At 36.0% G+C, this 12,222-nt stretch overlaps 1 protein-coding gene across 12 annotated transcripts in view; it reads right to left on the bottom strand.

The window, feature by feature from the left end:
- Positions 1-12,222, bottom strand: part of PSPC1 (paraspeckle component 1) — an 89,404-nt gene that overhangs the window by 42,318 nt on the left and 34,864 nt on the right. Inside the window, exons 7-9 of one of the 12 annotated variants that reach the window (XM_020802034.3) lie at positions 12,054-12,111; positions 8,405-8,583; positions 4,510-5,302 (exon numbers count right to left, since the gene is read on the bottom strand). The exons of 9 other annotated variants lie outside the window; for them this stretch is intronic. In XM_020802034.3, coding sequence (XP_020657693.1) covers positions 5,117-5,302; positions 8,405-8,583; positions 12,054-12,111 — 423 coding nt within the window. In that variant the 3' untranslated portion in view covers positions 4,510-5,116. Of the gene's footprint in view, positions 1-4,509; positions 5,303-8,323; positions 8,371-8,404; positions 8,584-12,053; positions 12,112-12,222 lie in introns of those variants that run through there. 2 more of the 12 variants (XM_020802035.3, XM_020802037.3) reach the window with 2 other exon arrangements.

Raw genomic sequence — 12,222 nt, 5'->3', positions numbered from 1 at the left:
GATAAGAGTGGTGGACTAGGCCTCTGAAGACCACAGTTTACTTCCCCACTTGGCCATGGAAACTCACTGGGGCAGCCGAACTGGTAAAAACGAACACACCTCGAAATCCTATTACAGTCACTGTAAGTTGGTTCCAACTTGTCGGCACATTATTAACTCTAGTTGTAACGTACTACACTAAACAACAGGATTTCAGCTGATATACAGCAAATGTGAGCAGAAGAAATATATCCTTATCAAAGAACTGTAACTATTATAGAAATTCCTATGCAATTTTATTCAACTCAATCCAAACGCTACGTTCACCATCACAAATCCCCAGCAGTAGGCTAACATGTTAATTGTGCAACTTCTAATACAGCACCATCAGAAACAGTCAAATGTCTGTGTGGTAACATTAATACGGAACATTTAGAAGTCTAACAAGTGTAGATAAAAACAGCTTGATATCCAAACATGCTAAACAAATCCTACTGTAATTATTTTAACATGCTTGAACGCCAGTGTTCATGAAATGTTTGAGTTGAACCTCAAGAGCAGTGTTAGACTTACAATAGTTGACTGAACAATCCAGTAGTTTAGGTAATTACAATCCTAACAATGGCAACTCCAAAATCCCAGAGTTTACAGGTAAATTTATAGGATTATGTCTTGAAGAAAATTTAACACCATTTCCCAGTTCAAAGGTTTTAACATGGCCTCTGTTCTGAAAATATTTCTAGTAGCAAGTAATTCCTATACAAGAGTGGAGTTAAACTCATGAATTGTGTCACAGATTTTAAAAGTCATGTACATAATCCGAAATTTTACTTCACATGGCAATCTAAAGTGGTCAGATAAAGACTTTTAATCATGGTCTAATTACACAAATATTCCAGCCAAAATTCTAGTTTTATGTCAAGGATCACTTTCTTTTACTTTTTTTAAAGCAATAGTTTTCTTGAATATTCAAAATCTCTGAATTACAGTTAACATCTTCACATTTTTGTGATCAGCTACATGTTATATGTAACAATAAATTTATAAAATTGGCTCTTTTACACAACCGGCAGTATCCAATGGTACGTAAGTACAAGGATTCACAACTTACAGCTGATGTTACATATCCCATTTTCTTCTGTCCTGCAACCCTGTTCCCTTTTGCAAAACCTGTACTTAAAAGTCAGAGGACAGTTCAAAAATGCCTGAAATGTAAGAAGAGAACTGAGTAGCCTTGACTTTCTCACCTTCAACACTTCTTGCTACCATCATACTGTTGTGTAAACACATTTTAAGTAAACATTATGTACCAACTCATGCCCAATTCCACATAAAACAAATGTATTCATGTAGATCCAATATCCTTATCATACATTACCTTTACAATTTGCTAACAGTTACCACTCGTGTTAACAAATAAGGTTACTCATCTCTGGTTTTCATCACTAAAACATACAGGTGGCATGGTTTTTAGACTGGAGGAGAGAGCTCAGCAAAACTGTATTATTCCTTCCTCACCAGCAAATATTAAAATATCTAACATAGGTATTTACAGATTCAAACTTAAATACAGAATAGTATTAAACATATACTCCCATACATGGAAAACTTTTAATTTTGTCAAAATACCTTGTACATCATAAAAGCACTCAAATATTTGGAAACATCACTTCATAAAAATGCTAAATGAAAATGTTTTATAAAAAAGCCCTAGTAGCATTAAAGCAGATTTTATACACTATCAGTAAATAGTTTGTTAGTTATCCTCGAAATCAGAGTGCACAATTTTCAAAAGTTCAGAAGACACACTCACCCAGCAGTGGATGTTCAGTGCCTGCCATTTCCCCCCCCCCCATTTTTTTCTTTAGTTTTTTGTGTCCTCTAGAAGCAATTGGTTTGTTAAGTTTTCATAAAATTATGAGTGCAAGAAGTCCTTGGCAGACCCACAACATGCCATAACTGTTCCTACTAGAGGGTGCAAGAGTCTTTCAGAGGAAAAAAACTTTACTTAAAAATGAGGAAATTGTGGTGCAGTGTGAATACATTTAGATCCTTAGGACCACATCTGGCCCACACTGCCTATCACACTTGTAAATTTGGTATTGTGAACCCTACCAACCATCTACCCCCTGTATTTCTCCAAGATCACCCATTCTCTGAGCCACTACGTTTTCTACCTGCTGGCATAACTTCCATTGCTTTAATACATTTTCCCAGCTGTAATTTAAAATTCAGAGGAATTAGATGAAACTGCAAAGTGAAACATTAAAAATAAAATCCTCTGCATATTACTAATGAGAAAGTAGCAAAGGTCTTATAATAAACTATTGTGCATACAACTGATTTCTGAAGAAAGAATTTTCCTTTCTACATCTCCTTTTCACCTACTTCAGTGGATGCCGTTCTGTCCCTTCAGCGTTGTCTGGAGGGTGTACTGCAATGGATGCAGGAGAATGGGTTGAGGCTGAACCCAGATAAGACAGAGGTCCTGAGGGTGGGTGGCCCCTCCATTGGCAGCTTGGGAAAGTCCCTCTCTTTTGTGGGGAGTGACTCTCACTGCGAAGAGTGAGGTTCTCAGCTTGGGAGAACACCTGGACCCGGCACTCACCATGGAAACCCAGGTGGCATCTGTGGTCCACTCCACCAACTACCATCTTTGGCAGATTGGCCAGCTGTGTCCCTATCTTGATGGTGGGGCCCTCACCACTCTGGTCCATGCGCTCGTAATCTCGAGATTAGACCATTATAATGTGCTCTACGTTGGGCTACCTTTGAGGTTGATGCCGAAGCTTCAAATGGTGCAGAATGCTGCAGCCAGATTACTGAGCGGAACGAGAAAATTCCAACATATCTCTCCCATGCTGGCTGCTTTGCATTGGCTGCCCATTCACTTCCGCATTGACTTCAAAGTGTTAATGATAAATAATAAAATAAAAAAATAAAAAAATTTTACATCTTAGCTGCCTTTCACAAAATTAACTATTAAATAAAAATGATTAAGTGAATTGCTTTAGCTTATAAAACTAAAACATTTCTGCACTACAGTGGACCCTTGACTTACAGACGGCTTGACTTACAGCCTTTTTGAGTTACAGACTTCTCTGGCCGCAAAATTTAGGTTTGACTTGCAGACTGAGATTTGACTTACAGACCAGAAAAAAACCAAAATGGAACAAAAATGGCCTGTTACGGGATTAATCGGTTTTCAATGCACTGTAGGTCAATGGAGACTTGATTTACAGACTTTTTGACTTGAGAACCGCCTTCCAATACGGATTAAGTTCTCAAGTCAAGACTCCACTGTAATTTAAACTTCATCTTTGCCATGCAATGCAGCTGGTTACTATTTTAAAGATTTCTGCAGAATACGTGGAGCTGCTGCACAGCTCTGTGTACTATGATTTTAAATGTAGTTACAAAGCAGTTTTTTGAATGGGTGATCTGTTATGCTAAAAATGACAAATGGGAGCTGAAGAAAGTACAAACCAATACAAGTATTTCAAAAACCACAGATGTTTCATCTGTAGTAGGCATTTAGTCCATAAACTTGAGCTTGACCAAGATTCAGCAACAGAAAATATTCAGTAATAGGGAAAAAGGTACCACCCATTCAAAATCAATTCAGAAGTATTTTTTCAGTCCTTTAGCAGCAATGAAGGATTGTGTGTGTCATGTTACCATGTTGTCTTGATAAACTCATGGAATATATACAATGATTTCCATTACTGCTGCTTGTTTTAAAAGTGAACATTTCTGTTAGTTTAGCAGAAGAAGGAATTAGAGGCATGTTTTACCACAGATACTGCAAAATTTCAATCCACTCAGAAAATGTCATGCTGTGTAATAACTAGGTTTTCCCATACATTTCTAATGTTTGATTTTGTGCATGTGGCAATATTTCCTCCAATATAAAACCAGCCAATACCAATGTTTATGAAAACCCTTTTACAGTAAAATCATATCTATAACAGCTTCTTTTCTCTCCAAATTTACCTTGCATTTTTAACTGGAATTCCCAAGGAAGGGGGGTTGTTTGTTTATTTTCAAGCTTCTTTACTTTGTATACCCTTAATACCACACCTTGAAAGACAGGGAAGAAGCCCAGTGAAAATAAAACACATTTTTAAACGCATTGTACAATTTTGTGATTTTACCTGACGTAAAAGCTAAACATCAGCAGTATTTAGGATAAATAACTGTATGTACCATAAATTAGTTCCCCAAACTCATTTTTTCTTTGCAGTTCTGAGATGAAAATAACTATGGCACAAGTAACAGAGTGGAGATAGGAACTTGAAGAAAATACAGCCAACCTACTAGCATTTCTGAATCCTCCAAAGGAAACACCAATCTCCAGTCAAGAAGTAGTAAAATTAAAGTCATTTTCAAAACAAAGTACTGTATTATTTTTAAAACACAAGTATGTTATATTTTATAAATTAGCACGATTTAAGTTATCTGTGTTGAAAAGCTATTTTCATTCAAAAATCTATGAATATAAAACCACGGGTGAATATTCACTACTTTGAATTTTTTTCAAGAGTGAAAATGTTTATTTGAAAGTAAAACAGAGTATATTATGACGACAATCCCAATGCAACTAGGTTTGTACATGTTGATGAGAAGTAACATTATTTTAACAGATCTATAATGGCTTATTGAGCGATTCAGATATTCCAAAGTATCACTAGCTTTAGCAATTCTATTAAGTATGGCAAGCTGTATTTTCATTTGTATACAGTTACAAAGGATAAAGAATATTCTCTTCTGAAGACAGGCAACATAAAGAAAAATTAAAGTATGTGCTTACAATTAAAGTTAAGGAGAGTATTCATAACAATGCTTCAAACCCATTCAAAAAGATTTGTTTTATATTTTATTATAAGCATGTAACTCACTAGTTTCACAGCATGGTCACATAATATTTTGCTGAAGTCACAAACAACAAACATACAAAATGAAGCACATTATTTCTTCTCTATGCTAAAGCCTATGAGTAAATACAAAAAAGTCTAAGGTTTTAAAAAAAACCTGCTAAATAACTACATTAACAATAAAACTGTTTTCAAGGTAACAGCTAACATTATAGAGGCATAATACCAGATAGTCATTCAATATTGTCAACAATATGAAAGTTTCAGTATCTGCGACGCTTGTTAGGTCCTTCAAAGCTGCCCCCTGGGTTTCCTCTACCAAAGCCACCGGGTCCGCTACTGACGGCACCTACACCACCCATAGCTGGTTGAGGAGTTTCAGAGCCTGTCCTACTAACCATAGGTGAACCCATCTGGGGTGGGCCTCCTTGAGGGAATCTCTCAGAATGCTATATTATGTCCATTTGGAACAGAGCACCATTGGAATTATAACAAAAAGAGGGGGAAACGGTGTTTTCATGAAGTTCGGTAGACAATCCAGCAGAATCAGGGCGACACATAAAAGGAAGAGAGGAGCAAATAATTTTAGTCATTATTTTAAAAGTAGGCTGAAAAGTAAGGCAAACTGTCACCACCCGTGCATTAAGTTATAAAAAGGGGGATTCTAAGAAACAAGTAAGAATATCCTGTGAGTCACATCTTTTATATCATTTCTAGGGAAAGGGAAGAACAGCAACTTAGTATTTTGGATTTTCCTATAAAAAACTAAGTGTGAATAGTGAAATTTTTTTTTACTGTAATAAAGGAAATTGTATTTGATTCCATTATTTATTTGGAAGAAACACAATCACTTTAGATGATAAGTAATAAGCAGGTATAGCATATACAAGTTGAAAATTAACATAAGGTACAGATGTGAAAGGAATTCAATATATCAGCCAGAAATTATTATCCCCATGCATGTTCCACCAACAGATTATGTGTATAATCCCTTAGGCATTTCTTCTTTAAGCATGTTAACTGCCAGATATTAAGGATTTTTTGAAGTCTAAAATATGACCTCATTTCATAACAATCTAACATGCTCAGAAAAGATAAATTCACAAACTTAAAATTATAGTAAGTGAACATTATTTCTGTTTTGCATATGATATTTATGTCCCACTGATTTCAGGAGGTCTGTTCTAAACATTACTAATGCTGGTTGCAGTATGTGAATATCATGCATTATATTCAGTACCTGTGGAAAGCTTTCTAAAGAGGCTATTTGAACAATAACAAAGAATGAGCATGACCAAGGTAAGAATACTACCTTTGGACCAAAAAAGGTACAGTTGCATGAATTGAAGGAACTTGTACCTGCTCCTTCAGGGTGAATTTGTCCATAATTCCCTCCCTTTCTCTTACAGGCCTCCATTCACTCCTTCAGTGTTATCAGAGCAAAGGGAAAATGGGAAAGTCCTTACTCATAGACTGAACATGAGTCAATGATTTAATCTTTAATGGAAGAATGGAACAAGCTTGCTTTCTGTGGCTCCAGAGAGTAGGGCCAAAGTATGGATTCAAATCACAAGAAAGAATTAATAAGAAATTCTTCAGTTTGACACTGGATTTGAGGGCAGGGGACATTGATTCATTGCATTTTTCAAACAGAGGCTAGATGGCCCTCTGTTTGTTCAGCTGTGGGTCTCCTGCTTTGGTGGGTGGTTGGACTAGATGAGTTGGAGTCCATTCCAATTCTACAGTTGTATGATTCTATACTTTTAATATCAACAAAGAAGAAAAAACCATTTTCAGATAGAGGTGGTAGTACCCATTGGTGTCTGCTAGCAGAACAAACATTGCTAGTGCTGTGGATTCTTCCCTGCACTCTATGCATTTCCCCAGTCTATTTCAAAGGCTCCAGATCAAAAAGATAGGCAATAGGGGAAGAGGTGAAAAGACGTCTTATGGCATGTGCAAAAGTCTGTTCACATGACAATGGAACCGCTATAAGTCATATGGCCCAAAATTCAACTGTCAGTTTAAAACAGATTAAACCCAATGAATCAATATAATTTTCAAAAGTGCTGACTCAGCATTTAGCAATTTATTCAGTGGATGTACTCTAGTTGTGACTATAAACAGGATTTAGGTCTCTAACAATATGTCAGAGATTGGCATCCAATGAAAATTGAGTAGTTTAGAGTGCATACCTAGACTCTATTTTTTCCTTAGTAGAAAAACTGACATTTCAATGAATAAACATAATACTAAGACCTCTTTTTAAGAGAAAGAAGCCACTTTCATTATAGGGGTACCACCAGCAGTCCACATAAATCTATCTCGGTGCTGAGTGCAAAAACTGAGCCATTTTTTGAATTAAAGAAACTGCCAGTACTTGTGAAACAAACTGGTATAAACCCTGCAATTTACAATGCAGGGTCTACCTTATATCTATGCTAGAAGAAATTCATTATATGACGTAAACCCCAAATTCCATTATGTGCAAAGTGTTGTTCTTAACTTTATCAGCAATACAATACACTCCCATTTATATTTGTTCAACTACAACACAACTGAGAGAAAGAGGCTCATCAAGTGATTTCCATATTCTGGCCAAGCAACAGTAACCTGTTAAATTGGCTATTTTATGAAATAGATAATGAAAATTTTACTCCTTTGCAAATTTTACAAAAACCCTAAGCAAGTATCCTTCTGTTCAAAGAGTGTAACGTTCCAAAGAATCTCTTTCAGTCAGACATGTATGCGTGCACACACATACACAACTGCAAATATAATGAGACCTTCGTTATTTTGCTGCAATAGTTCTACTAACAAATACAAGATATTAAGCTTAATAAACAGTCTGTCTCTTCAATAATGGGAACTAGTGCAATAAAATAAAACAAATACATAGTTTCTTTGGAGTTTGGCCACAGGAAGAAACTGTGAACTAGCAGTGCAAAAGAAATCTTTGAATGTCTATTTTGCACTGTATAAGCTTTAACTCACAGCCATGCCTTGTTCATCTATTGAGCATATGAATTGCTGAATTAGATCTAAACTTCAGAAAAGCTGTTATTAATGTTCAGTCACAAAGGTAGTTTTTAAGTTATAACTTTATATCTGCTTTTCAAAAAGAATGTGCAAAGGTAACTTCACACTATTTCTCATTTCAATTCAAACACATGTAAGTTCACCTGTTCCGTGTTACAAAATAGACATTATTCTTCATTTTCCTTATCATTATATACGATTGTGCTGTTTTGTTTCTGAAGAAAGATAATTTCTGATACATAAAAATGCAAAAGTGTGTTTCATAAGTATTTTAAGAACAAGATTCAACTGCAATGGCACTGTCAGAAGCGAACTATGACGCAGATGTAGCATTTTCTGGTAATTAAATCCGTCTATAGAATTTTCAGGTAAAGTAATTTTAGTTTTCAACATAAAACAACAACAATTTGAACACTGTGTTGCTAACTCACTGTTAGTGTGAAGTTATCCTTGCAGCAAAGGGATGTGCCATGATGAACTAGAGAGAGAAAAAAGATTTTATGATACATTACCACAGCTCCATTATCTGGCATCATTGGGGTTCCAATGTTTGCAGCTCCTTCTGGCCCCAAGGTAGGACCAGGGCCCATTGCAGGGCCAGGCATTGTTCCTCTGCTGTTCATATTCATACCCATCATTGGAGGTGGAGGAGGAGGACCTTGGTTTCCAGCAGGTGCTGGGCTAAAGGCATCTATGCAAAACAGTCTACACTTAGAGCTGTCCTAGCTGAATATTAAAGAACTTAAATTTTAAATTAAACTACACAAAACATCAAGTATTTGAAACAAATATTTTTTTCTTTGAGACTGTACAATTACCTTCATTGTCTGGTTTTAAACAAAGCTACTGCTGCGAGAAGTTTGCACTTTTAAATTCTACTGAATGTTCAAGAAAAATCACTTAATGAACATTTATCTGCTATAACTTTCATAATGGCCTCATTCCAAAGAGCCGTACTACTGGCATAAGTATTTATTTAACAGTGTTTTTCTTCAACAAATCAATACCTGCCCCCTACATTATAAATGACCAACAAAACTGTAACAGCTCTCACAGTAAGGAACTGGAAATTGGGTATGAGGCACTGCCAAGTGTCAGAGATAGGAAAAGGTTTGTGTCCTGAATGGGACTTTACTTTGACATAATTTATCAATTTATATACAACTCTTGCATTGAAATCACTATGAGACTCTTAAAAGAAGAAAGCAATTGGGAACTACGTACTAAATAAAACTGACAAATTTATAAGGTTTTTATTCTAAAACTACTTTGTATACACAGACGTAAGTGTAAAGCCAACTAAAAGTAATCACTCAGTGTCACAGTATCATAGAATAAATGAGACGGAAGGGGCCTATAAGGCCATCATGTCCAATTCCCTGCTCAGTGAATTTTTCTACCATTTCAGAAACGAAAGTCTTAACAAGATAAGTAAAACATCTATATGATCATTTGAATTCAAGTTGTAAACAATTTAAACAGCTTTACACATCACAATAATCTATTCAGGTTTCATGAAAATAGTGAAAATAATCCTGACCGCTCTTCTCATCTGAAAACCAATTGTCTAAGAAGACCACTCTTCTTTGCACATACCGACTTTTCAAACGATCTCAGAAGCTGATTTCTTGTTGTTTCCAATATTTTATTTTTTAATTTTTATTTAAACATTTATACATACACAGAGGTAAGAGGAAAGCCAACTAAAAGCAGTCAGCCAGTTATCCCATATCACAGGATCTCAGGATGGGTTACAAAACTGAATAAAACAATTTTAAAATATGAGGTATTTTAAACCAAACAGCACAAAATTTAAATAGTCAAGTATAAAAAACATATTACTAAAACCTGTGCAGGCCACCATCCTCAAATCTGAAAGGCTTATGAATAAATAAGTCCATATTGAGTTTGGGCTGAGATGGTGCCAATTGGTGCCGTCAAGGGAGGGCATTTCCCAGTTGGGGTGCTACAGCAGAACAAGCCCTCAGGTGCACAACCACAACATAACAGAAAAAAGAACCCCTTGTTCTTCACATGAAGAAAAGAAACAAAGGAGGGGGAGGAGTGTGCCCCTTTCTCATTTGCTTATTTTCACTATTTTTATAATGGCTGAATAGAAATCTATGGTATATACCATGTGTATGCTCATGTTAAAAATGCATCCTGAGCTAAAGTGGTAAACAGTAATGTGAAGTATTATTTATTCACAAATTTAAAAGCTACTATTACATCAGAAAACAAGTATTGTTAAAGAGCATATGGCTGTTCCACTGCAGTTTAAGCAGGCAATTAAGGAAATTCGTTACTTTGAGGGATAGCTACAGACAATTGTGGCAGCTATATTTAATTATTCTCTCTGATCAGATAAAGCAAGGTTGCATGGCAGGCCTAGTTTTTACAGGACCAGAGGCTTATGGATGAACAAAGTAATTCTTCACACACACACCCATGCTACATTACTGTATACTAACCATGGTTTAGTGATCAAGCAGTAAGACCATGCATTTCTCCTTTAATTACCCATGATCTAGTGCCATGTTTTATCACTGCTATGTATAATCAATGTTTCAAAACTACATTTCAATATGGATTGAATGCTCTTAACCATGGTCTTCTCTCTTTTTTAATCATACCACTTTACAAAAAAGGTTTTTTAAAGTGGTAGGCAGAATAGTGAAGTTAAAAAACACAGAAGCTGGATAAGGAAACAATGTAAAATAACACTGGAAATTTTAAAATGATAAAATTTTAAAATTATAAAGGAGAAAACACTTTCAAAGTAATGAGCCGACACTGCAAACAACAGAGAGGCATGTACATCTTTCAGGGAAGGACTTTCAGAAAGTTTTGCTTGGCCTCCACACAAGATTAAATGTGAAGTATATGCCAGATGGTCTAGAACAATAGTTCCCAACCATGGGTCCCCAGATGTTGTTAGAAATGAAACTCCTGGAAGACTTCACCACTAGCTGTGCTGGCCAGGATTTCTGGGAACTGCAATCCATATGGGAACTCAAGATCTAGAAGCACAACGCAGGCTGATGGTTGTTGTGGGTTTTTCGGGCTTCTTGGCCGTGGTCTGAAAGTGGTTCTTCCTAACGTTTCGCCAGTCTCTGTGGCTGGCATCTTCAGAGGACAGCAAACTGTGCTCTGGGTAGGCTTGAGAGTGGGTGGAGTATTTATGGCTGTGAGAAGGCTAGTTTGTGAGGTAGGCTACATCCACAACAAAACACATTAATCAACCATCTCCTGATTAGGACAATAGCCTACCTCACAAACTAGCCTTCTCACAGCCATAAATACTCCACCCACTCTCAAGCCTACCCAGAGCACAGTTTGCTATCCTCTGAAGATGCCAGCCACAGAGACTGGCGAAACGTTAGGAAGAACCACTTTCAGAACACGGCCAAGAAGCCCGAAAACCCCACAACAACCATTAGATCCCGGCCGTGAAAGCCTTCGCGAATACATACAATGCAGGCTATTTACGACTATAAAAGATCAAGACATTATTAGCAAGAATCAGACCCTAGCCAATACATGGCTATCCTAGTCAACAACACCTAAAAATTATTTCTCCACATATGTTACTAGACAAATGTCCCTATAAAACAAGACCCAATAACCAGTAAAAATAGGCACACACAGAGTAGTGAGAAAAATTAAGAAAATGAATTTTGGCTCAATTTTACTAAACTACTTTTAGTAATTGAACTGGATGAAAAATAATCATTTTGTGACCTGAGTAAATAATACTAACATTTAACGTACATGCAAGTGTAACAAAAGTGGGTTTTTTGTTAAATGTTTTTGTTAAATGTTCTATAAAATGAGGCCACTTTGACAAACAAAAGACTGAGAGTTTAAGAGACTTAAATGTTTAACTGCATGATGTTTATTTTCTAGAATCAAGAATCAGATTCTAATAGCAACTTATACAAGTAATCTAGTAATAAATATATTTTCATATATTAGGTATAAATTACATTTGGTTTGGATTTCTTCCAGAAAATTTTGGGAAAAAACTAACATGAGCAGGAATTCATGCTTTTCAATCCATATTATGCTTATTTCCACTTGCAGTTTGTAAATACTGATAAGCTGTATGTACAGTCTCAAAGAATTATTCAAGAATAAGAACCTTGTGCTTCAGATCCCTACCTCCCATGTTTAAGGCTCCACGAGGACCCATATCACCCATTCTCATTTCCTGTTCTCTCTGAAAGTAAAGATAATTTTCATCATCAACCTATCACTTACTGCTTTAATATTCCCATCTTTTTAAGTAAAAGCAAAGTACTGCTGCTGAAGATTTTTTAAATAAAAACTC

Source organism: Pogona vitticeps, chromosome 3 (assembly GCF_051106095.1).
Source record: "Pogona vitticeps strain Pit_001003342236 chromosome 3, PviZW2.1, whole genome shotgun sequence".
In the NCBI taxonomy this organism is placed as follows: Eukaryota; Metazoa; Chordata; class Lepidosauria; order Squamata; family Agamidae; genus Pogona; species Pogona vitticeps.
This window is presented reverse-complemented; position numbering and strand designations above follow the sequence as displayed.